The sequence below is a fragment of the Mirounga angustirostris genome, unplaced genomic scaffold (assembly GCF_029215605.1).
Source record: "Mirounga angustirostris isolate CCGP_5_RB_7025 unplaced genomic scaffold, mMirAng1.0.hap1 SCAF_3, whole genome shotgun sequence".
Taxonomy (NCBI): domain Eukaryota; kingdom Metazoa; phylum Chordata; class Mammalia; order Carnivora; family Phocidae; genus Mirounga; species Mirounga angustirostris.
Window position 1 is genome coordinate 142,031,002 of NW_026991711.1, and position 26,449 is coordinate 142,057,450.

The 26,449-nt window shown below is 38.9% G+C and overlaps 2 protein-coding genes across 10 annotated transcripts in view; both read right to left on the minus strand.

The window, feature by feature from the left end:
• The window catches only part of TTN (titin), a 275,368-nt gene extending 271,694 nt beyond the window's left edge, over nucleotides 1-3,674 (minus strand). For all 9 annotated transcript variants that reach the window (XM_064586770.1, XM_064586777.1, XM_064586776.1 and 6 more), the window contains exons 1-2: nucleotides 3,468-3,674; nucleotides 1,145-1,248 (exon numbers count right to left, since the gene is read on the minus strand). In XM_064586770.1, the coding sequence (XP_064442840.1) occupies nucleotides 1,145-1,235 (91 nt within the window). In that variant the 5' untranslated portion in view covers nucleotides 1,236-1,248; nucleotides 3,468-3,674. The remainder of the gene's footprint in view (nucleotides 1-1,144; nucleotides 1,249-3,467) is intronic.
• A 14,262-nt stretch (nucleotides 3,675-17,936) lies between these two features.
• CCDC141 (coiled-coil domain containing 141) overlaps nucleotides 17,937-26,449 on the minus strand; it is a 213,645-nt gene continuing 205,132 nt past the window's right edge. The window contains exon 27 of the mRNA XM_054506112.2: nucleotides 17,937-18,259. Within this exon, the coding sequence (XP_054362087.1) occupies nucleotides 18,254-18,259 (6 nt within the window). The 3' untranslated portion in view covers nucleotides 17,937-18,253. The remainder of the gene's footprint in view (nucleotides 18,260-26,449) is intronic.

The window sequence follows — 26,449 nt, forward strand, 5'->3', positions numbered from 1 at the left end:
AATTCCCACTGAAGCCAATTGTGTTCTGCACAATTCAAAAGTTACTGAGCTTTACAAGATATATAATCGTATTATTGGAAAATCAGAGTATATCATGTGTGAGAAGAATGGAATTGGTCTCTATATGTATATACAATCAGTAATGAAGACTGATTACGTGATCTTTGTGCAATGTAAACGTCTTAACCAATTAGGAATAAGATTGGCATATAAAATAGAAAATGAAAGGAGAAAGGAAGAGATCTTATTTTATATCTTTATTAGAAGTCAAAAAATTAAAAAAAAAAAAAAGGGGACAGTAGACCATGGAGGTGTAAACTTGATTTTCAATTAACCCATGCCATTTTATATGACCAGTTAGGATACTACAGAGACAATACTGATTAAATAATTTTCAAGATTATTTATAATATAGTTTGTAGATGACCCCCATTTTTTCCAGAAGATGGTAAGTCCTACAAATCATGCATTTTTTGGAACTCTAAACTGAGTTATGAAGAAGAAAAAGAAGGGGAAAAACCCTAACTTCGTTTTAAATAAAATTCAGAGGTCAATCTTTGTTTCTCTTTGGTGGCATATATTATTTTTTGTTGTCATTTCCAAAGATTGGCAAATCTTAATTCACTAGCATCACTTAATAAAGATTGAAAATACAAGAATAAGATCATTAGGAGTTAGCTCAACACTGAAAGTTTTCTGCTTCTTAGACTAGTCCACGGTATTGTTATTTCCCACTCTCGGGCACCTGGAGTGGGCCCCAGCCTCCTTGCCCCGCAGCTCCACCGCCCGCCCCTACTGGGCTTCGGTTCCTGGCTTCCAGTCTGGCTCTGCAGCTGAACCCAAATATAGAATGACCAAATTTGGTCGTACTTAGCTGCTGGATTCTGACAGCAATTTTAATCCAATGCTAATTATTTGCTTCGTGGAATTATAAATATGAATAAAACATTTCCAAGCCATTATATCGTCAGATTTTGTCAGTACTCTGTGAACGGTATACCCTTAGGATGGCCCTTCCATCCAGCTGGACCAATTTTACAAAGTGAGAGCCGGGCTTAAACCTGCTGCCGAGTCCTACAGCTAAGTTCACAGACGGGGGCGGGGAGGCGGCGAGGCGCAGGCAAGTGCGCACGCGTGAGCTTACCACTAATGTGAGCCTCAAAGGTTGCGGTACTACCCTCCAGTACCACAACGCTTTGTAACGGCTGCGTAAACGTCGGTGCTTGAGTTGTCATCTTTTCAGGCACTCTGAAAAGGAAGAGAAAAGAAGTTAGAAGGTCCCAGCCAAGGGCCACTCGAGCTACTCTGGAGATGGCGGAGACACACATTTTCCAAACAGATTGCTCCTGAGATCATCTGTGGGCCCTATAGGGATGGGTCTGGCTTCTCCTTCGTGGTTTCAATTTGAACACAGGACTCTGCATTGATTGGGAGCCTAATAGAGTAGCAAGTCTAAAGAGAAATGGAAAAAAAAAAAAAAAGGAAAGCAGAGCAAGGAATGCCCTCTAGTGGTCAAAGAGGGAAATTCCGTCTTACCAAGGATGGGACACCTAAGTGAGAGATGGAAAGAGGAAAACTGGAATAAGTGGGAGTAGAGAAGCACCATAAAAGAAGTGTGGAAAGAACAGAATGGATCTGTGCATCGGTTCAATGGCTGAGAGATAATTGTTAAAAAAATTTCCTTCCTCCCAGTATTTTTCATTCCCTCACTCTATATTTTTAAGGTTGGCGTAGATTTGGGTCTTACTAGTATTGCTTTAAGTAATCCAGGCGGCTACTTAAAATAGTCACCAAAACTAAAAATTTGAGCTTTTCAATTTCTTTCCTTACTTGGAAAGTTCTGGCAAGTCTTACTGACTATGCAAGCCTTTCATAGACAGCTTACAGTGCTTTCTATTTCTAATATTTCTTCATATTGTAACTGCTCAATAAATGGTGCTGTTGAAGTCAGTAGTCGGGAAAATTTAAACTTACATGAATTGGCCAACTTTTGTTACAGAGCTGAAAGAAAACTACTGACTTGAGTACTTAGTAAGGAACAAGGTCCAAATCTGACAGAGAGAACACTGCTGTAAAATGTAAAAAAGTTAAAAGCCTCGTGCTTTCTCAATGCAAATATTCCAAATCAAAGAAAGGAATGTGAAATTTGCACTTAAGTCCTTGTAAGTGGAAGAAAGTCCTTTGTCCGTCAGTTCCAGAGAGATGATGTGAAGAATTTTCTGATGCACAAACACATTATTCAACTCAACTACTCCACTATTCTGATATAAAAAGCAGATTCCCAATTGTCAGATACTTCATTACTGCTTTTCACAAAATTCTCTGTTCACTAAAAATTTATGGAATGGTAATTTTTCTAGTAATAATTCTGTGCCTTATTGTAACTTTTTACTTCGTTAAAAAGAAAATGAAACCAGGATTCCAAGACAATAAAATGTATATTTGGAAAGTTCAAATAATATCCAAAAGTTTTTGTGAATCTTTTGTCAAGAACTCCATATAGCATATTACATGTAAGACAAATAACTTTTTATGCCTCACTTTTCCTGTTTACAACCTAGTGCAACTTCTAAAAATAGCTATATTCTTTTACACCATTTAGGTATTATATACCAATGCATTTATAGGCATTTATGATGAGTAATCTAAATCCAGGAAGATGGGAAGTCAAAGGGCATTTAGATATTAAAAGTCTCTAAAATATTATTTCTTGCCCTTAACACCAACATTTAGCTCATATCATATCATTTGATTATGAATTAAAATACATGAGATACTGGGTATTTTATAAAACAATTATAATGTAGCTTTTCCCCCAAATTTCTAAATATGTCACAATTAACTTGTCTAAATTGGTCATTTATTCCTAGTGGATAGGTCCATTTTGTTGCTTTAGCACTTGCTCTTGAACGGCCTTTGTGTAATTAGGCTGAAGGTATGCATCTAAAATGTCACACTCCCAAAATAAACTCTCCCCTGTTGACTGACAGCGGGCAAGTGTTCTGTCACTGTCCCGCAACTGATCCCTCAGCAGTCGATTCCCTTAAAAAGTCATCAGGGTGTAGCTGATACCACATGCATTTTATCAGAGCTATTCTTGGTGCGTCTCACTTTTTCACTGAGTAACATAACCTTGAACATTCTCAGCAGACAAAGAGAGTCTAGGACAGAAGCAAACATTTCTATCACCATTTCCGACCTCGGCTTCAACACTTTTAAGACCATGGGGTGGGTTCACACAACTGGAATCACTGCCTGGGCTGATTCGCCAAAGCACTGAACTTTTTAAAGAAAACTGAACGAGCACATTTAAATAATGGATCGGTAACAACAACGAGTAGTTAGACAAACACCCCTACATAGGCATGTCGCCTACGCCGGAATACAAAGTTCTAACTGGGAACTAGAAATCAATAAGGAAGGGACTCTGCTGTTAAAAAAAAAAAAAAAGTAAAGATGCCGCTCACCTGATTTCTCAAGAGTGCCCAAAAAGGGTGGGACAAAGCCCCAGGTTGCTTCCGAAACGACGTCCTATCTGGAGCTGGTTTTTTCGACCATCTCCGACATGAATCGGTGAGCCTCTAAACTTAAAAACAAAACTACACAGTCCGAGACTGTGTAGTTTTGCTTTTCTATGCAATCCCTACACCCGAGGCGAGGCTGGGAATGCACGACTGCTCAAGAGCCAGGGCTGGGCTCTGCCTTTTTATGGGGCCCGATCTGCTGACAGCCCCACATCCCCGGCTGATTGGCTGCCTCAGGAAAGCATGATGGGAGACGGATCTATCTGGTGGTGTCACATACCACCTGTTCTTCTCATTGGCAGTGCTAAATTTAGCACCTCGAAAGAGGCTTTACCAAGGAAATAGAACTGTCTTTAAAGAATAACTGTATGGAGGCTCAGAGCAGAGCATTTGTTGCCCATTGCTAGCCTCTGCAGACACTGACCTGAGGAGGTTTTGCGAAGGTAGAAGGTATTTGTGGGCGGTTTTAGGAAATAGCCTTTCACCTGAGGGCCTTCCTGCCCTGGGACTCAGGCTCCATTCCCCTTCCCTTCCCCCATACAACTGACCAAATGCACCTGTCAATCATGACCGCAGATGAGGGCATTTATCTCAGGCATCAGACTTCACCTTCTTTGAAGAATGAGTGCCTCTAAACTTCAGCATCAAGAGAGCTCCTTTATACTATCTGCGTTCTCCAGAATCCTCTTGTACTTTAGGGAGAATTAAGGCAATGTTAATGAGCTAAGTGTTTATTCAGCCCTGGAAGAAATAATGGTGAAAGACAAAAGCTGAACTCTGTTTAGATTTAGTCTGTGCGGTACAATGATTTCACTTTTTTCAGATTTCATTTCTTTCTGGCATTCATATTGACAAACGTGCATGCACGGTTTCTTAACAAGTAACCAACTCTTAACGTTTAAATCATCCATAGGGTTCTTTTTCCAGACACATGAAGGCTGCTTTACTTATCTCTGGAGTTCGCTGTTATTAATGGGAAGTGGTTAGGAGATGATATAGTTGCTATTTTAAGACTGAATTTAATTTCAAGCAGGAGATATTTCAAATACAAAAGAGCATACCAAAAGATCTTTCTAATGGTTCAGCCGAGAGATTTGTAAGACTTCATTAAGAGGGAAGAAAATTGTCTTGGTGATACTGGGAAGAGACTTTTCTTAACAAAATGGACTAAAATTTTAAAACTTAAGGTCAATTTGTTTGTATCTATAATAAAAAATGTTCCGGGTTGTGGGAGACCTTGGCCATGCATCAGGCTTTTTCACTTCTTGAATATTTCATACTTTATAATTACTTATGTAGTGATTAATTTATTAACATTGAACAGAGCTAAACTCTCCTGGACAACTGATGTGGCACAATTCTATAGACCAGATGACACCGTGTATTTACTTAAACATCGTCCCCTTTACTTCAGTGTTGATGTCTGTATTGGTGGCATCATTTTCCCCTCTATTGACTCTATCTTCTGTGATCCTGTTCGATTGACTTATTCAGAAACAACTAGTTTCGTGTCAGATGTCTTAAAAAATATTTCCATTTAGCGACTTCTGTTACAGGCAAGCTGCCAGGCATAAGGCAAAGTGAGACTAGAAATGTGTGATCTTTCTGATTTGGGGTGTTCACCAATTGGCTATCTATTTAAAATGTGTTTGTACTTGTGTGTATGTGCATGCGTGTGCGTGTGTGTGGTGTATGGTGTGTGTCACCTATGTATATTTTTAGATTCATTTGACCTAATGTGAAGCATGTTGATGTCTTGTTATGTTTGTTGGAACCAAAGTCAAAGTACTTTATTTCTTATGGGAACTAGAGAGAATGAGTGGGTAGAACCTTGAAGCTTGTGTCTTCTAGTGCAAGCTGGTGCAACACAGGAAACTCGAGAGCCGGGAAGATGGACCATATATTATAAAAATAAGGTCAAGTGTCTACCTCCAAAGCTGCTTGTCTTTTCATTGTTCTTGAACATTTCTAGACTTGTCAGTATTATCAAGATCCTTGCCTTTTTTTTTAAAAAAAAAAGATTTTATTTATTTTTTGAGAGAGAGAGAAAGAACACAAGAGGTGGGGAGAGGCAGAGGGAGAAGCAGACTCCCCACTGAGCAGGGAGCCCAATGTGGGGCTCGATCCCAGGACCCTGGGATCATGACCTGAGCCAAAGATAGACATTTAACTGACTGAGCCACCCAGGTGCCCAGATCCTTGCCTTTTGACATTTACATCCTTATATGACAGTCAGAGTTAAGAAAGACAGGAAAAAAGAAAAAGGAAGGAAAGCAGGAAGGAAGAAATAAAGAAGGACTATTAGTAAATAACACACTACTCTAGAAAGAAGCCATATTGTTGGATTAGTGAATAGTAGTGATATCATGGTAAGCATCAGCTTTAAAATTAAGTATGCCATAGTTGGAATATAGTAAGCTAGCCCAGTGGAAACCAAATACTACTCTGATTTGGTTTGCTGATGCAGTAAGATCTTAATTTACCACCCTAACAGTGGGGCAGAGTCCCATAGATAATCCAAAACAGCTGATAATTCAAATATAATGCCTACTTAGTTTTGGAATGCATGGCGTGATTCTGTTTTTGAACATCAGTGAAGGCAATTCAATAAACATTTATTAAGCATATGCTCAGGACTGAATACTGTGCTAAATTATAATTCTAGATTCTGTCATCACTTAGTGACTCAACAAATATCCACTGAGCGGTGACTTTGTGTGAGGCATTTTGCTAGACGATGGCCAGACAGCTGTGACCAAGAAGAAAGTTGTGGCTCCTGCACTCCTGGGGACTGCAGTCTAATACATTCTAACAAATTCTCAGTATCTATGACTGAGACCTAGACTGGGATAGGCATTAACTCAGACAGTCACTCCATCTACACAGTTGCTGGTGGTGGCAGACTTTATTTTAAGATTTTTTTTTAATTTATTTGAGAGAGAGAGAGAGAAGGGGGGAGGGGCAAAAGGAGAGAGAGAGAGAATCCCAAGCAGACTCCCTGCTGAGCCGGGAGCCCGATGCAGGGCTCAATCTCAGGATCCTGAGACCATGACCTGAGCTGAAACCAAGAGTCAGAGGCTCAACTGACTGAGCCACCCAGGTGCCCTGGTGGCAGACTTTATTTATACTACCTAGAACCATTACCAAAGGAAGGACTTACTGCAGATTGAAAAATGGGTACAGTTTTTAAAGCTAGTGTAAGAGTCCTTTCTGAAAGAAAAAAGTAAAATTAATGTATTTATAATTCATTAACATTTTTTTGTGTGTGAGCTCTTTTTTTAAATACAGTTCAGGCACTGGGATTATAGCAATGGGCACAGCAGACAAGAATCTCTGCCCTCAAGAAGTTTGCATTTTAGTAAGAACAATAGTACCTAGTAATATATCTATAAAGTCTACAGATTTATCTCTAAAGTATTTTGAAGCTAAAATGTAAGCTCATCACTGAGCTGTTAATACGTAAGAAGGTAGTAAAGCAAATTCAGGAAGTTCACAGGGAAGAACTTGTCACCCAAACAAGCCATTTTAATGCACTATCATATGTGTTCCTTGAGTTATAAAGGCAGGCAAAGTTACCCTGGGGATATGAGAGGCAAGAAAGTGCTGGTTAAAATTCAAGAGAGGACTTCTCTTTATCCCTTTTTCACTAGCTCCAGTTACAACTGCTTTAGTAGTAAGATCAAGTCGATTGATTTCTAACTATTTATAGGTGTACTAACAGTCACTAACACATTTAATGCCACATTAAATGCAAAAAGATTATTTTACACACATACGATACTTCTACCAAAATAAGAAAGATCAAAACTTCAGCTTCACACTTCTCAGGAGCACTGACTCCAGGGGCACGTGTAATTTCATTCCTACCCGATGTGGGTTTCAGGCACCTCACCTCAATTCCTGAGTATCAGATACGTCTGTTGTACACGGGGGATTATAATATCAACTTTAAAGGGTTATTGGAAAGATTAGGCAACAGAATGAATGTGACCGTGCCCAGGACAGTGAGAATCTGACACGTGGTGGGCATTTTGTTTGTTTGCTCCTGCCAAGTGGGACACAAAAGATCATCATTTCTGTGCTTAGTAATATTGATTTGATCAATTATCTAACTACCTGGCTGAATATCCAGGGTGGTGTTTCCTAAGAAATCTTTGAAAAGTCCAAAAGTGAATTCACAGAAACACATGTCTTGTCCCTCTCTGAAGAATCTCAGAAGGTGACATGACATTTACACATGGAATGAAACTACTGGAACTTTTTTTTTTTTAAGATTTTATTTGTTTGTTTTAGGAGAGAGTGTGTGCGTGAGTGGGGGGAGGGGCAGATGGAGAGGAAGAGGGAGAGAATCTCAAGCAGACTCTGTGCTGAGCCCGACGTGGGGCTCAATCTTATGACCCTCAGATCATGATCTGAGCCAAAACCAAGAGTCTGACACTTAACCACCCAGGCGCCCCAACTACTGGACCCTTAAAGAAGAAATAAGCTGGGTTTCTGGAAGTGTGAGATAGGACACCATAAACCAGATCAGATCCAACCACCAGCTCACTGGAGGTGATATTGTCATCAGATGATAAGCTTTACACCCACCGAAGGGAGGAAGTCAGGCTCATTTTATCCAGTAACTACTACAGACACAGGACTAAGGATGGAGGGCTTTTTTTTTTTTTTTAATTTTATTTTATTATGTTTTGTTAGTCAACATACATTACATCATCAGTTTTTGATGTAGTGTTCCATGATAGACACCCAGTGCTCCATAAGGATTGAGGGCTTTTCAGGGTCAAAAATGTATGTGGGAGCTGAAAATTGTTGTGCCCTGAAATACAAAAACAAATCTGCAAAAATGAAAAATACATGTTTATCAAATGCCTACAAAAGAAGACAAGTCAACTAATCAACTGCATTTATGATGGGTATATTTTAATAGGCTTGATATATTAGGGGGTGGATCCTCCAAAAACAAAAGAGCCTGTATGAGACAAAAATCTAAAAACGAAGGCAGCTCTATTGTATCAAAAAGCAAAGGTAAGCTTTGAAATACTTGAAAGACCCTTTGAGCCTTAAGTGATGGCTTGTGTTCATATGGAATTCTGAAGATTCTGTGTATCTATTGAAGAGATTTAGGGCTTCTTACTTCTGTGTTTTACCCCATCTATTTCAAGTACCCCCTCCACTCCATTTCCACCCTTAATTACAAATATAGAATCCTTCTGAAATAAGCCCTTACTGTGAAAGCCAAGTGTGGGGTGCTGGATATTCTCTGGTTGCCCTTCTATATACTTCTTACCCCTTTCCATTCTATCTTGGGCCCCTAAGAGGCTGAGTCCTAGAGGGGTCCTCCCTTGCCTCTGGCTTCTGGCACTGGGATTATAGCAGCCCAAGAGAAATGCTGGCAGGAGCGAGTTTAGGATATTAATTTGCTAGGATTTCTCCTTGCCTGGCTGTAGTTTGGCCATGGCCTTCATTTGCCATGGCCATGCTCCTCCTGTCAGGGGCCCCTTTTCCCTTTCCTACAGGTACTTTCTTTGGGTTCCAGTAACTGCTCCATTCCCATGTTTCTAACTAGGGCTTTGTACTGTTGTTATTCCCAAAGCTCTTTGCCATCCCTGTTAGTGTTCATGAACCTGCCCACACCTTGTAATAGTCCTTCACTAAACCCTTTGCAGTTGTGCTGTTGAGTTGTGTTTCCTGCCCTGACTATGACCTGACCTTGTATGGAGATAATAATAAAAACTTCTCTCCTTCTTAAGGTAAACCAACCTAAGCATTTATCTTCATTGCTAGATAATTGTCTCAATTCCCAATAGACTTCTTCCTTATCCCTTTTTCCCTCCAGGCAGCTCATATTTTTAACATTAAGTTCGGACTTCCATTCCTTTCCCTCTCCCTCCCTCCTGTCTTCTTTCCTTCCTTTCTTTCCTTCTCAAGTGATTTTCAAGTGTCTTCCTTCCATGTACCAAGAACTATGGGGGATACAGAAAATGTAATGTTCTTTGCTTAGATGTTAGTTGGAAAGACAACAAGAGAAAGACAAGAGAGCTATGTAACAATGCAAGGAGACACAATGAAAGGAAAGGGTCAAAATGGTCGCTAGAGACACTAAGTGCTCAGAAACACAGCGATGGAGGAGGGCAGTACAGGGTGTTAACAAAAGCAGAACTTCTCATGGAGAGGGTAACTTGGGCTGGTATTTTTATTTCAAAAGAATTGAAGTATTTCAGCAAAACCACAAAAAATAGATAAGAGAAATGGAAATAAAGAATACCTTTCAGAGAAAATAGGAACAAGGTAGAAAACTAAAACCATGTCAAAGAACAACATAAATTTGCAAACCAAGATGCCAAGATATTTGTTATAGTTGATCTTCAGGTAGGAATGGGAATTTCCTGGAAGTTAATTAAAAACAGAAGCATAATTCTCAATAGAGAGAAGGAAGCATACCAATTTCTTGAGGAAATGCAATTTTTCTAACACTGAATTTTAAAGATAAGCCAGGTACAACTTTCCAAGAGGGGGTACTGAATGATATACAGAACATAAGTGTTTAACAATATATTTAGAGCAGATGTAGTGACCTAATTTATATGTTGATATTTTTGGTGAAAGCTTTTAACAAAATCCAGGGCATAACACTAAAAGACAATTCACCAAATGCAACTGAATGGAGGGACTAAGGAAATATAGTCCAAGTTTTAAAAAATAAGCATGGGAATGGGGCTCCAGCCCCTGATTCATGGGTAGGATTTATAACATGCCAAAGATCTTGGGTAACTATCACCTCTCTCAGGTGTTCCTCTGATAAGAATTGAAACTGAAAGCCAAGAGTACTCTGGTTAGGATCTTGGTGTTCTGTGTGGTTGACAGACAAGTGATTAATGTTATCTTTAGGAGTGTTTAACAAAGATCACATTCCCTGTTGTAGAGGTTTCCACATTTTCTCACTGGCATTAACAATCACAACTTTACACTCACCAAGTAATTTATATTTTTCGTAAATAAATCCACTTCCAGTTTGATAATTATGGTCTTGGAGTGTAGATATGAATTTAGAATGGTCCTTAGAGACACTGAGTGGATCTTCTCTTTGTAAATGTGTAAGAGGCAAGCAAACACCCTGGGGAAGGTCAACTTGAAATGCAAATACATCTCTCCCAGTGTCAGAACCTGCTGCTCCATGAGACAAGGCTAAAGGCACTTGCTACATGTTTTTCAGGAGTCCACGACATGAATTGGCTTTGAAGATGAAGCCATGTCATGTGTCAGTGTTAGAACCTGCCCAGTCAAGATAACTGCCTCAAACCTCTGTTTCTAAGACTTGTTTAAAGACGTTAGGAGATAATATTTGGCAGTAGGTATGAGCAGAAATAACCACTAGAGAAAGAAACTAAAGTGATTAGTCAATTTAAGCATTTGATCTTCAAAGTTCTGAGGGTCAAAAGGCTGTGCCTATCCATAGAATAAAACCAGTGGGGTGCCAAATGTTTACATAGTAGGTTCTTGACATTGAGAGATTGAATGTTTGTGAGTTTGATACATCGTAAGTATATTCACACTGTTGGAGTCATGGCTGTTAATTTTGGGGAAATGTGAATTTGAATCATGTGTATAACACAGCTGTGTACCAGCGTGTCACTTGCTAATAAGTGAGCCTATAGCAGTTGAGAGACTCATTAATGTGTGGCTTTAGTTCTCTACTTGTGTTACATAGAATTGTATTACATGATAAAAAACACTTGTTCTAGGAATTTGTAATAGAAAATACTCACTGAAAGCAACATGTGTCTGCCAGTGGGGAGTATTTATACTGATAATAATAAACCATTTGGTAACTCTTGAAAAACAAGAATAATGGTAAAAGGGAACTTGCCTTTACCAAAAATTACAACATACTATAAAACTACAGAAACCAAACTGCAAGGTACTGACACAGTAATATAAAAGTAAATTATTAAGTAGAGAGTCCAGAAATTGATCTAAGCAAATCTGAGGAATTAATCTATGATGGTTTTGTTCATAATGGTGCTGACATTACTGGAGATTTATTTAGAAGAAAGCACCTCACACCATGTAAAATAAATCTCAAATGGATTAAATATCTAAAAGTAAAAAGAACATGATAAAATACAATAACAACTTACAGGAAAATATCTGTGGAAACTCACAGGTTGGAGAAACTATCTTAAGCAACACTGGAAACTCAGATGCTTTAAGGAAAAGACAAAGCACTGCACCAAGTAAATAATTTTGTATGGCACAAACCACCCTGGTCAAATTCCAAAGATTGAGGGACTATTTGTCTGTATATGTCAGTAAAGGGTTGAGTGCCTCAAAACACAGAGGTGTAAGTATAAAAATGTTTTTTTAGCACTGTTTGAAGTGGGAAAATTTTGGAAATAATCTACATGTCAGTCAACAGGGAATGGCTGAAGGATTTATGGTATAACCATGGTATGACTATTATCCAGCAGTTAAAGATGAGTTAGACCCACCCACATATTACCCCAGAAAGATGGCCATGACAGTAGGTGAAAACCAAGTTGCAGAATGATATACAATGCATATCATTCCAGGTCACAGCAATCTGTCGCAGTCATCTGACTTGCTTGTCATTGTATGTATGTTCTGCTATTTTCTTGATTATTACCTGATTCTCCCACTGGGCTGTAAATTCCATAAATTTCTTAAGCAACAAAACCTGTTTAGTTGGCCTTTAAATCCCCGACTCTTGGTACAGTGCTGTACTAGACAGAAGATGATCATTACATATATGTTTAATGAAAATTCGTGGTAAACTTCTGGAATGATACAGAAAAATTGTTAAGAGTGATTTTCTTTAGAGTGTTCGGCCTATGTGTCTCAAGGCAAGGGTGAAAACTTTTTAATTTTTACCTTATACCTGTCTGAAGCATTTGATTTTTCCTCATAAGCATATATAACTTTTTGTTTAAAGAGACTAAATATTAGGGCACCTGGGTGGCTCAGTTGGTTAGGTGACTGCCTTCGGCTCAGGTCATGATCCTGGAGTCCCAGGATCGAGTCCCGCATTGGGCTCCCTGTTCAGCAGGGAGTCTGCTTCTCCCTCTGACCTTCCCCCCTCTCCTTCTCTCTCTCTCTCTCAAATAAATAAATAAAATCTTTAAAAAAAGAGAGAGAGAGAGAGAGACTAAATATTAGGGTAATGTATACAAAACCAGTTGTGAAATTAAAAAATAAAATTAAAATTTATAAAAATCTAGTTAATGAGAAACAGACAACAAAACATTTTCTCCATGAAAGACACCCCCTTAAATGGTTCTTCTGTGGCTGAAAGTGACTAAAAGCTGAACCCAAATGTAAACAAGGGAAACTGTAATCATGCAGGGGAAAAATGACTGGAAAGAGGCCTAATATATTGAAGTGTTTGTTATGTTATTTGGGTGTATGTATTACTTTTATAAAGAGCAAAAAAAAATTCAAACACTGACAAAAATCAGTTATGACCATCACCAACATAAATAAGGCAGAAAATGAGCCTTCTGGAAAAATCTTTGCTGTAGGTGTTGTGTCTGCCTCTCCTGAACCTGACCCTACCTTCCCCAGGGCTTCCGGAAACTCCATGTCACTGTAAACAATTATTTTATTAAAGTTTTCATTTTATTGTATATTTTACATCTGTTTTTAATACATAACATAGTAATTAGCCTTTGCTTTTTCACGGTACACTATGTAGTAAGTGCTCAATGTGGAAGCTGTTGAGAGATATGATTTGCATGGTCTTTCTACACCTTAGCCATACAGTTCCTGTCCTGCAGGTCTTGGATGACATGCACTTCTCTCCCACTCCAACTATGCTTTGCATCTTGTCCTCTCTAGGTCTCTTCCCTGGGGAGTGGCTTTTCTTCTCACATCAACAGACTCATTGAAGCTACATCTCCTATAATCACCATTATCATGGGCAAAGCCTAAACACGCATTCTATAACCATATGTACACTTATCTTTTTTCCTCCAGTCTCACAGGAAATGGGTCTATTCCTCTTCAAGGCTAGACCAATATTCTGGATCCTTCTTCTCTTGTTCCTGCCCAGACTTACACTTTTCCATTTATACATTTAACCTCCCCTTTCTAGAAGCTTCTGCCCCTTACCTCTTAAATATACCATGGTCTTGTTTGTCTAAAAAACCAAAAATAATAAAAGATACAACTTTCTCATGACTCGGCATTGCCCTCCGGGTGCCATTCTATCTCTTTTCTTCCAATAATCACTCCAACTACGATAGCAATCCACATTAATTGAAGATCTGTCCCTATTATATGCCAGCCACCATAGTGACACACCATATATGTCCTGGGATCAAGCCCTGAGTCAGGCTTCCTGCTCGGCAGAAGGCCTTCTTCTCCCTCTCCCACTCCCCCTGCTTGTGTTCCCCCTCTCTCTTTCTGTCAAATAAATAAATAAAATCTTTAAAAAAAATAATTCATAGCTGAGCTTATTGCTGCATTTATTGCTTCATTTCCTACTCATTTCATTCCCTCATTTAGCTTTTCTCATCATTCTTCTCATGCTACTCTTTCTTATTTATAAGCCCAATGGGCATTTTTTTTTTTTTTTACTTTTTTGCAGCATTTTTCATTGTCACTTGTCACTAATTCCTAATGCATCCCCAGCAGGTTGCAACAGGTCTTTTAAAAATAAAGTACTTTTTTATAATGCATAATAGTATATGATGTATTAGAGAACTTCAAAATAAAATTTGCTAAAGGAAAACTATATTGAATGATGGAAAAGTCAGTGACTTCATAGCACTGAACTTGAACTACTCCTTAGACTGTGTCTTCCTTTGGCTTCAGATTCTTTAACAAAACATTTTATATATGAGCAACACTTAGATTTTCCTGCATTTCGTCTCTTCACCACCGGCACCTACTAACTTATACAATTCCTCTTCTAAGAGTTTTCTCCCAACTTGAATCCCATGAGACCACTGTCTCTGGAGATACCCTCTTCATATATTCCTGGCTCATTCTTGAGCCATCCTTCTTCCTGCCTCTTTCCTCATGTTAGCTCATCTACTTTCAAGGCTTCAACTACATCTTGATGACTTCAAAATGATATCTCTGGGGGTGCCTGGGTGGCTCAGTCGTTAGGCGTCTGCCTTTGGCTCGGGTCATGATCCCGGGGTCCTGGGATCGAGCCCCGCATCCCGCTGCCTGCTCGGCGGGAAGCCTGCTTTTCCCTCTCCCACTCCCCCTGCTTGTGTTCCTGCTCTTGCTATCTCTCTCTCTCTGCTAAATAAATAAGTGAAATCTTAAAAAAAAAAAAAAACAACAAAAACCGATATCTCTGGCCCTCTCAACTCCCGGGAGCTCCGGATTCACTTTTCACCATCTACCTGGTATGGCTGAGAGAATCCTAAATTCAAAATACCTAGATTGAACTCCTTATAAATCTGTTCCTCTTCTTGATTTTTCTCTCTGAGTTAATAAGGTCACCATCTACCCAATCACCCAACTTAGAGCACTGGGAGTTGTTCTTCACTCTCCCTCATATCTGCTTCTGAGAGGTCAATAAATGGTTCTAATTCTGCCACCTAAATATATCCCAAACCTTTGTGGTTCTGTTACCCACTGCCACCCTCAGATCTTTATTTCTCACTTGTACGATTGGATTTCATTCTTAACTGTCCTTGGCCACCTCCAATCTAAATTCCACATCAAAACCCAAATGAGCACTCCACAATACAAGTTTCCTACCACTTCACTGATTTAAATCTTCGGCAACTTTTGGGGACTCTGAATTGCTTGAGAGACTGACCGAATCCATTTTCCTCCACCTCTGACTTTCCCGCCCCATTTTCACTTTGCGCAGCTCATGGTCAGGTGCCGCACTGCGTACAACAGTGATTGACATGCAATGAGTGCTTGTTATGAGCTGAATCGTGTCCTCCTCCCCTCCCACAGTTCATATGCTGAAATCCTAACTGCTAGTACCTCAGACTGTGACTGTATTTGGAGATAGAGACTTTAAAGAGGTAATTCAGTTAAGATGACATTATTAGGGTGGGCCCTGATCCGATATGACTGGTGTCTTTATAAGAAGAAGAGATTAGGGGTGCCTGGGTGGCTCAGTTGGTTAAGCGACTGCCTTCGGCTCAGGTCATGATCTTGGAGTCCCTGGATCGAGTCCCGCATCGGGCTCCCTGCTCGGTGGGGAGTCTGCTTTGCCCTCTGACCCTATCCTCTCTCATGTGTTCTCTCTCATTCTCTCTCTCTCAAATAAATAAATAAAATCTTTAAAAAAAAAAAGAAGAAGAAGAGATTAGGATACAGACATACACAGAGGAAAGACCATGTGAAGACACGGGAAGAAGATGGTGATCTACGAGCCAAGGAGTGAAGCCTCCGAAGAAACCAACCCAGCTGACACCTTGATCTTGAACTTATAGCCTCCGAGACTGTGAGAAAATAAATTGCTGCTGCTGAAGCCACCTGGTCTGTGGTACTTTGTCAGAGCAGCCCTCATACACTTACACCATGCTCAGTGGAGTATTTCCGGAAGAAATGAACAACCTCACAGAGAAAAGTACTGATGACTTTTTGGTGACTGGTTTTCTCTGAAGCCCTGGAGCTTGCTTTCAGGAAATGAGAGTGCAGCAGGCTGGAGCAGGTGGGCCTTTCCGGGTGCTGATTACAATATTCCAGTAGAAAAGGCAGCCCAGCTTTGGGCCCGCACTCTGCAACTAAGTGTTAAATGTTTACTCTCCCATTTAAAAAGCTAAAGCATTAGCAGTAAAGTTCTACCTTCAGCAAATTCTTTCCATCTTTAGAGTGAAGAAACACTCACCACTTGCCTGTGTGATAATAGATTGTAGCGTGGGCTGGGGATGCTTGTAGAGGCCCAGAGGAGGAAAACAGTATGATTCACCCTACAGAATCTACACCCAGTAGAGGTTTCGTAGAGTAACAAGTATAAGGCCTAATGTAGGCTTGAAAACCCTCTAAGCTTTGAGAAAATACAAAGCAGGCCTGACATCTAGAAACCAGCAGGCACCCACAGCTGGGGCTTGGGTCTTTTGATTGAACATAAACATGGAACAGCAACACAAGAGAGGCAACTCGAACCATGATGGATCAAGACAGGGACAAAACTGCCCCATCGACTTGTCTGAACACAAACATGAACACTGTCCAAGCCCCCAGATGACCCAGCAATCCCCCCGCTCCCTGCCCCGCTCATGCGAGTGACTGCTACTTCTTGCCAGGTTCTAGCTTTTACATCTATCCAGTCTCCCTGCCCTACAGATAAAATGTAGTAAGATACTGAAACATAGACTTACCCCCACCTGGGATCCACAACGATGCCCTCAACATTCCCCCAAGTCACCTAATCGTACGTCGTCTCTAGCCCCCTGTTACCGAGGTGCCCCGCGATTCCCTTTGTTGCAATAAGCCATACCCCAGCATGTTTAACTGCAGATATGTTCCTGATGGTCTGTTCCTGGGAGGCATTGATGTTTTATGTTTATTAATAGCTATATATGCGCATGTGTGTGTGTGTTCACAACATAAGGCCTGGAAATACAAATAACATAACATTAATAGTATTTGTCTCTGGGTGGTAGGTTACAGGTTAATTTGATATTATTTTTTGCTTATCTATATATACTGAGTTTTCTACAATAAAGATTATTGCTATGAATAATAAGAGTAAAAAGCTATGTAAACTAGAGAAATGACATGCAAGAGTAGAATAGAAAGAAGACTATTTTAATAAGTCACGAACATCTTGTTCAGAAATGGAGTGCAGAAAAAGCAGTTACCAAGGCAAGAGTTGGCTCTCCTCAGTCCTTACAGCACCATCTGAAAGCAGGCAGGCACGGCACACTCTGGAAGGCTCACGTCCACTGAAGCGCCATCGTGTTAGGAGGAGAAGCACATCGGGCCATCTGAGCCTAATGATAATGAATTCAAACGTACCCTTCTAACTCCATGCTCACGGAGCAGCCCTTTAAGTGGTAATTCGGCTCCGCTGCTAGCTTGCTATGTGGGCAACTGCTGAATAACTGAATTCTACATCTGAAACTAATGATGCATTATATGTTGGCTAATTGAATTTAAATAAAAAACCCCATATTCACATTTTAAGCAGTGATTAGTTTCAGCAACATATCACCTGTCACATTTACGAATGCTAATAGATATCATTTTATTGCTTTTGTTTCATCTTTGGTTTACAGTTTTTTGTTTCCTAGTTTTGTAAACCTAAAGGACTTATATTTAGCTTAATATTTGCACAAATTTAAATAATAAAGTATTCTTGGGATCTGCAATATATTTTCCCTTAAAAATAGATTTCTTTATTATTAAAGTTTTGAGTAACTGTCACAACTGAAAAATCTAAGTGATGCTTAAAACAATGCCTCCATTTTTGTGTAAGAACCATAATTTGATAGATTTCACATTTTTATCACTTTGAAAATTAGTTTTCTTTAGAGCCATTTAAAAAAACTAGTAAACTTTATTTTTTAGAGAAGCCTTAGATTTACAGAAATATTGAGCAGAGAGTTGTGAGAGCTCCCATATATTCCCTTCCCACACATACAATTTCCCTTATTATTAACATCTTGCATCAGCATAGTGCATTTGTCACAGTTGATAAGCCAGTATTCCAGATACTGCAGGGTGGGATCTCTCTCCTTCTTGGAGGTGGGCAGGTCCAATGCATTCTAGGAATGTTCGAATTTTGTCTAGTACTAAAAAAGAAAAAGATACTTGAGATTGCTGATATAAGGCACATGTGCAGTATTTAAAAACGTGTTCACTTTTAGAAGTATTTATAAACTGGCGCCTGGGTGGCTCAGTTGGTTAAGCGACTGCCTTCAGCTCAGGTCATGATCCTGGAGTCCTGGGATCGAGTCCCGCATCGGGCTCCCTGCTGGGCGGGGAGTCTGCTTCTCCCTCTGACCCTCCCCCCTCTCATGTACTCCCTCTCTATCTCATTCTCTCTCTCAAATAAATAAATAAAATCTTAAAAAAAAAAGTATTTATAAACAACGTCAGTTTTCTTTTACTAAAATCTTACCATCTCCTAACATTTAGCAATCACCAATAGTTTTCCGAACTAAAAAAAAAAAGCAAAAGAAAAAGAAAAACCAAAACCCATTAAGGTGACTTTATCTGAAGAGTAGAGTCATCTTGTTATATTCTACTTTCCTCACATATAAGAGGGAGAGAAGGACCGGACCGGAGGGGGAGCTTTTTCTTAAGCTACTAAATTCCTATGCTCTCTGGGGGATCAGTAAGGGTTTCCAGAGTAAAAAGCCACACTCTCCGGTGTCCTGGTGGCTCAGTTGGTTAAATGTCTGCCTTCGGCTCAGGTCATGATCTCAGGGTCCTGGGATGGAGTTCCACATTGGGCTCCCTGCTCCGTGGGATGCTTGCTTCTCCCTCTCCCTCTGCCCCTGCTTGTACTCTCTCTCAAGCTCTCTCTCTCAAATAAATAAATAAAATCTTTTTTAAAAAGCCACATTCTTGGAGAGTATACTATAGACACAGATCTCCACAGATTGATTGATATCAATGATATTTAGAACCAAGCAAGTAACCTTTGATCGCAAAATGGATCTAGCCTCTTCGCCAAAAAAAAAAAATGGTAAAATGGTATCCTTTACATCTTTTTTCCTATCAAATTCCAGGAGAATGTAGACTACAATCTGATGAATTCTGTGGGCTTCTGTTTGATATATTTGATTAAGCATTATCATTATCATTAACCTGGGCCATGATATGTTAGAAATTTTAGTTCTCATAACAAATTTTTTCAACTAAAACTATTTAGTAATCTACCCAGGATAGTAGAAATCCGTTTAAGAAAAAACTGATAAAGGATAAGGTTAAATAATGAACCAACATTTTTTTTTTAAGATTTTATTTATTTATTTGAGAGAGAGAGGATGAGAGACAGAGCGCACAAGAGGGAGAAGGGTCAGAGGGAGAAGCAGACTCCCTGCTGAGCAGGGAGCCCGATGCGGGACTCGATCCTGCGACTCCAGGATCATGACCTGAGCCGAAGGCAGTCGCTTAACCAACTGAGCCACCCAGGCGCCCTGAACCAACATTTTTATGAAGTCCATGTTAATTGGTGGATTTTATTTTCCAAATTTTGTTGAACAAAGCACCCGTGTTTGATCCTGACCAAGCCCATGCTTATTTGTATTTTTAGAACAGCGGTTTCCAAACGGAGATGGTTTTATACTGGGGATATTTGGCAATATCTGGAGACATTTTTGATTGTCACACCTGGGGGGGCATGCTAATGGTGTCTAGTGGCTGGAGGCCAGATATGCTGCTAAACATCCTTTGATGCACAGGACAGCCACCCCCCAGTGTTAATCATGCCAGGGTTGAGGAGATCTGCCTTTGAGGAATACACCATGAAAACCACAGTTTACTTATTTTTCACTAACTTCAGTAAGTATACAGATATCCTATGGAAGGCTCTTCTCAAACCCCAAGCAAAATGCAGCTTCTACGTAGAACATTTTCTGGTCAATGTACATATAAGCTGAAAAAATTTTAAAGCATTCTATTACATTCAAGGGCATAAAGTGGAATATATTTATTGTATATGTTTCTTAAGCATAGCAGGAAGCATATTTCCCAAGTAAAGCCCACCAGTGAGCCTTCCCCTTGTTTATCTGACATATAACACTTTGGACACTAAGTCATAATTTACTGCAGTTGATGTTCTATCACAGGGTAGCCGATTAGAAAGATGTAGTTACTTCCCTTTGAAACTATAGCTGCTGCTCTGCCCTCTGGCTCACTTTGAAAATTGGTGGTTCTGAATGCTTAAGATACTATTTTTACTCTTCTTATTTGGCTGTGACTTGTGTAACTCTGTTCCTGCTTCTTGTTTTCCTTGGTTTGGTCACACTGGTGGGGAATGGGTGTGTGTGTGTGTGTGTGTGTGTGTGTGTGTGTGTGTGTGTGTGGTGTTTAGGACAAGGGGAGGGGTTCTAGTCCCTCAGACAAGGCTCAGATAATGTCTCTTTCAGGATTATCTTCACTTTGAAAACCAGAATTTATAATTTCACAAAATCAGATTTTCATTTCAGATATGTATTATTAATTAAACATACAATCTCTTCCTTTAAACATTTTAAAAACAAGGAAAATGATATTTGAATATATTGGGCACTAAAAAATACCCATGCTTATGTTCAATTTAGAAGAAAATTATGAAGTGCTCTATTTGTAACTGGTCTAGATGCAAAAAGAAGATATCATTTTATTTGTTTTATTTTTTATTTATTTATCAGAGAGAGAGAGAAAGAACACAAGCAAGGGGAATGGCAGGCAGAGGGAGAAGCAGGATCCCTGCTGAGCAGAGAGCCCAATGCGGGACTCGATCCCAGGACCCTGGGATCATGACCTGAGCCGAAGGCAGATGGTTAACCGACTGAGCCACCCAGGCATCCCAGAATGTATCATTTTAAAAAATGACTTAAACATGGTTAGTTGTCTCTTACTGAGAATGAGAGCTGAAGTTGATCAAAGTGAAACTAAACAATATATTTTAAAAGAAAACATGAATTTATATGAACCATTCAGAAGAAAGCATTAGAATATGTAAAAGCTTACTTCAAAAGAGATCACAATAGAAAAATAATTTGGCCTCATTTCAATATAATAAAGATTAAAATTTTTAATTTGCCAGGCACCAGGGTGGCTCAGTCGGTTAAGCATCTGCCTTTGGCTGAGGTCATGATCCCAGGGTTCTGGGATCGAGTCCTGCATCAGGCTCCCAGCTCAATGGAGGGTCTGCTTCTCCCTCTGCTCCTCCCCTGCTCATGCTCTCTCTCAAAAATAAATAAATAAAATCTTTAAAAAATATAAGAATTTTAATTTGCCTGACACTGGTACTGAGCTTTACTTTAAAGCAGGTGTTGTGTGAACGGACATGTTGATAACCCTGTTTAGAGGGCTACAGTCTCATGAGGTCATGCATGTATGAGGTGCTTCAAGATTCCACATGGTAAACATGTTGAAATGAATTTTTAGGTTCTACTAATGCCACTGTGCATATTTAGACTCATTCCACTCAAGAAGAATGTTCAGGATGTCATAGCATGTCACAGCATCATAGAGTGATAAGCTCTATACCAGCTGACTTCCTCTTTTCTAATACAGAGATAATTTTTCATCAAGTACTATGTGGGATATTCTCAATTATTTTATCAGTCAAATGATTCATACACCACCAACAGCATTTCTGCATTAAAGGGCTTTGACACTGGGACTTTTGGAGGTTGAATAAGAGCCAGACAGTGTTTCAAGATACTAGTTTTCAGCTGACTCTATTTGGAGTCTGATAGCTACATATATTTTTTCTTCTCTGGTGAATAAAGAGAACATTCTATGACCGCCAAGGAGTATACCATTCTCACCAAAGAAAGTTCTTATCTGCCTATTGCTTCCCAGGGAATTTTCTTTAAATTTTATCCTAAAATTTAGCTGGCCTCTTGATCATTTGGCCCCCAAATACCAAGTCCTTAGTAATATCATCTACCTGTACTAATGAGAAAATCAAGAATGCATTTGTGTGTTTAACACCCCTTAGAGATCAGTGAGAGCTGGAAGCACTTTTTTTTTTTTTTTTGGAAGCACTTTTAGAGATGGTGTAATTTATACCATTATTCACAGGCAAGGAACATGAAGGTTAGAGATTTTAGTTGCTTAAGTCCTCAGAGCTTTTCTGTAAGAGAGCTGGGATTAGAATTTAGGTCTTTAAAAGAGTAACATTTTAGAGGAGTAATACAGAATAGCCCATATCTTTAAAATAAGCGCTCACTTCTATATGAATGCAAGATGATTAAAATAGGCTCAAATGAGTGATGTATTTTATAAAATCAGTGTTTCACTATTTTAATAAGCATTGTTTAAGGATTTCAATTAACTTGTAAAAATGTACGTGACAACCTCAACAAAAAAGCCTATGTTTATCCAATTTAAAGAAGATTCAGATGCCTGTAGGTTTCTCAGAGCAGCTTTAGTAGAGGGGCTGAGTTTTATCTCATATATTTTATCTCCAAATGGTAATTCTAGATTAGACATGTAAAGTCCTATCTATCGTTAAAAAAATACAATGAAAGTGAAAGTGAACCTTGGTTATAATTTCTTTCTTTTTTTTTTTTTAAGATTTTATTTATTTATTTGAAAGAGAGAGAATCAGAAAGAGCACATGAGAGGGTGGAGGGTCAGAGGGAGAAGCAGACCCCCTGCTGAGCAAGGAGCCCTATGTGGGACTCGATCCTGGGACTCCAGGATCATGACCTGAGCCGAAGGCAGTCGCTTAACCAACTGAGCCACCCAGGCGCCCTAATTTATTTCTGATAATGTACACAGTGTCATATAATTTAAATACCAATGATACTCATTTTAAATGTTTGTCAATGTTATTAAAATAGACATATGAAGTTTGTATTGTATATGGAGTCAAAACTATATTTTAATGTTAATAACATGAATTTTAATGTTAATAACAAGTTTCCTTGGTAATCTCTATTTACAGAAATGGCAGCAGTAGATCATAATCTTCTAAAAATTAGATTGATCACTTTTATTGCACAACGTTTAAGGGAGCACACCATAACTCAAGGTTTTAGGTCTTTTGAAATAGTATACTCTGGGAACTCAGCTTAAACTTTCCAAAGAACATATAATGTTGGCATGGATTTATAGGCTATTTATGCTCATTGGTGGGACATATAGGTCTGAGTGTAACTGCAAGTAGTTTCTGATTTTTCCCCCCAAAGGAGTTCTAAATATAGAGAATATTTTTCCCATTCTGAATGAACCTTTGGCATGTTTTCGAACAGACAAGCACTATAGCCCTTATGATATGACTGACCTGCGATGGCCCTACGAGACTTAGTTGGACAACACTATGGGTTTGGAATATACAAGTTTATTATTCTTCTGGTACCTCCTGGTTTTGCAGAGTTCTTGGTGGTGGTGCCTAAACCCTACACATCGTCAAAACTATCTGATTAAACATGTGATTCCTAATCTGAATTCATTTTCAAACAGGACTCTACCACTCTCAGAGTAGTCTATATCACTCTAACTTCTTTTACTGTTTCTTCGATAGAAATCTGTCAATCTATCTCAGTGTTTCTATGGAAACCAATGTTGAATTCTTCCATTTTGAATCTTACAAGTTGGGAGCACAGGTGTAACCAGTATGAAATTATTGCATTCAAGGCTTGAACTCTTTAAAACCCAAGGTATTTTCTAAAAACAGTGTTTTTCCAACTTTAATATGCATAAAAATGACTTGAGAATCTTGCTAAAATGCAGGTTCTGATTCAGTAGGTTTGGGGTGGAACTTGAAGTTCTTCATTTTCAATAAGCTCCCAGGTGATGCTGATGCTGCTAGTCCTCTGTAGCAAGAAAATACCAGATAAAATCAAGCAGTTGACTTATAGCAACTTATTTTTAGAATGTATAGTTCCAAAGTGGTTGTGAAAAAAATATTTTTCTCCTACTTTATATTAACTCTTCACTTAGAGAAAATCAGATATAAAAGGCTGGGGGGCTGCCAAGTGTAAATACACAATGGAGAAATGTTCTTTTCTATCAATCTGAAATTTTGCAGATTGGCTCACACAGGCTAAATCTTACAGGTATACAGTGTCTGCATACTAATGCGGAGGAAACTTCCCTGAAGCTAGCCCAAGGATTCTCAGGGTCAGTCCTGGTGGCATGAGCATATGGAGACTCTGAAGAGGCCTGGGATGACTCTCTGCAACAAGTATTTGTAAGACTTTCAGATGACAACCATTATGGACATAGATACAATTAGATGCATTCATATATGAGTTTCTATATATGTATGGATGTATATGTATATGTGTGTGTTTACTTCAAAATAGAACAGAGAAAGAAGAAGGAGAATACTTAAAAAAAAAAAAAAAAGAAACATGGGCGCCTCGGTGGCTCAGTCGGTTAAGCGTCTGTCTTGGGCTCAGGTCATGATCCTGGGGTCCTGGGACCGAGTCCCGTGGCGGGCTCCCTGCTCAGCGGGGAGCCTGCCTCTCCCTCTGCCTGATGCACCCCCTGCTTGTACTCTCTCTCTGGCAAATAAATAAATAAAATCTTAAAAAAAAAAAGAACCCAATGTCCTAGAGAAGAACATTAACACACGATTGTAACTGGGTTTGCATTTCCCCTTCAGCACCGCAACAGTTCCCATCCTTCCTCCCATTTGTCATTACATAATATTGTTAGAACTACTGTTTGTCTTTACCATATCACCCGTTTATTGCCTTAGATAATATTTCCTGTTTGTGTTTGACATGGAATTCCATTTCAGTGAATTTCATCACCACAGTCCCATGAACCCGAAAAATATTTAATGTGACCATTGGATTAAATGATGACGTGTGTGTATGCAGCATACAACTAGTGACTTAGTGTCTGGAAAAGAGATTCCCTATTATTTCATCTCTCCTAGACATTTTCTCCTTGAAATTAATGACATGGTAAGAAAATATAGGAAAAATGAATTCAATAGCTAGTTCTTTTTTCATAGAGAAACGATATGCTCATTGGTGCGGCATGTAATTCTGAATGTAACTGCAAGTGGTTTCCGATTTTTTTTCCCCCAAGGGAGTTTTAAATAAAGAGAATATTTTTTCCCATTCGGAATAAACCTTTGGCATATTTTCAAACAGACAAGCACTTTATAATATGCCTGGCCTGCTGTGGCCCTAAGGGATTTAGTAGGGCAGCACTAGGGGTTTGGAACACAGAAGTTTGCTATTCTTCAGGTACCTATTTTGCAGAGTTCTTGGTGGCGTTGCCTAAATCCCACACATCATCAAAACTATGTGAGTAAACATGTGATACCTAAATCTGAATTCATTTTCAAACAGGACTCTACCACTCTCAGAGTAGTTTCTTGCGAGAAATCAGCAAATTCGACTTAAGAAAACTGTCTTCACTTGCTTTGATTACTGTCCAGTTATAAAACAGGTCACTATTCTACAATGGGATGTTAAATAGGAGAATATTTCCTATCAAATATTAAACACCATGATGATTTGAGCAGTTGCATTTATTAAGAGCATTTGTGAGTCAATATTTATACAAGAATAAACACCCCCTATGTGCAAGAGGCTGAATGAAATGCTAAATGTATTGTTTTTACAGAGATTTAATGTTGAGTTACATTTTAAGGAGCTCGCAGTAGAGCAAAGAAACAGATAAATAAATTCTATTGTTTCTAGGTACTTAGTAGACATAATATACATTTCATTATCCACATGCATAAACCATTAGCAGTAAAAAAGAAATGAACACACAAAACATTTGTTCTTGAAGTAATCATATATGCTTTAATAACTTTAAGAAATGAGCTAGAGAAATCCACCTTTAAGGACCACATTCAGTACTTCATATGGAAAATTCACATACAATAGCCAATGGATTAAAAAAAAACCCAACAGCAGCTTCTTGAGCATGATTTATGGTATTACATTTAAATAAAAGTAACCTCTAAGTTCTATTTTAGAAATAACTCTTTTAGGATTGCTATCTCTGAGGAATTTAAATAGATTTATATTTGAAGTTGATATATGTGTATATAGATCGGAATAGTATTTTCCTGTTTTGATCTGCTATCTGGGAATTCTGTTTGAAATTCACTGGTTTTTAATTATACATTTACAAACTGGAGTTTGGCTGAGTATTTATCTTGTAGGATGCATATAAATACATGTCTGTATTATGCCATGCTAAAATAAGAAAAGTCCGTTTCTTCATTAACTCTTGGTCATGAGTTGCTCATAGTATTGGTACCATCAAATGTTTTTCTAACCTCATTACGTCATATATCACCTGGGCATTTTATATGTTACTTAATTCATACAGATAAGAAC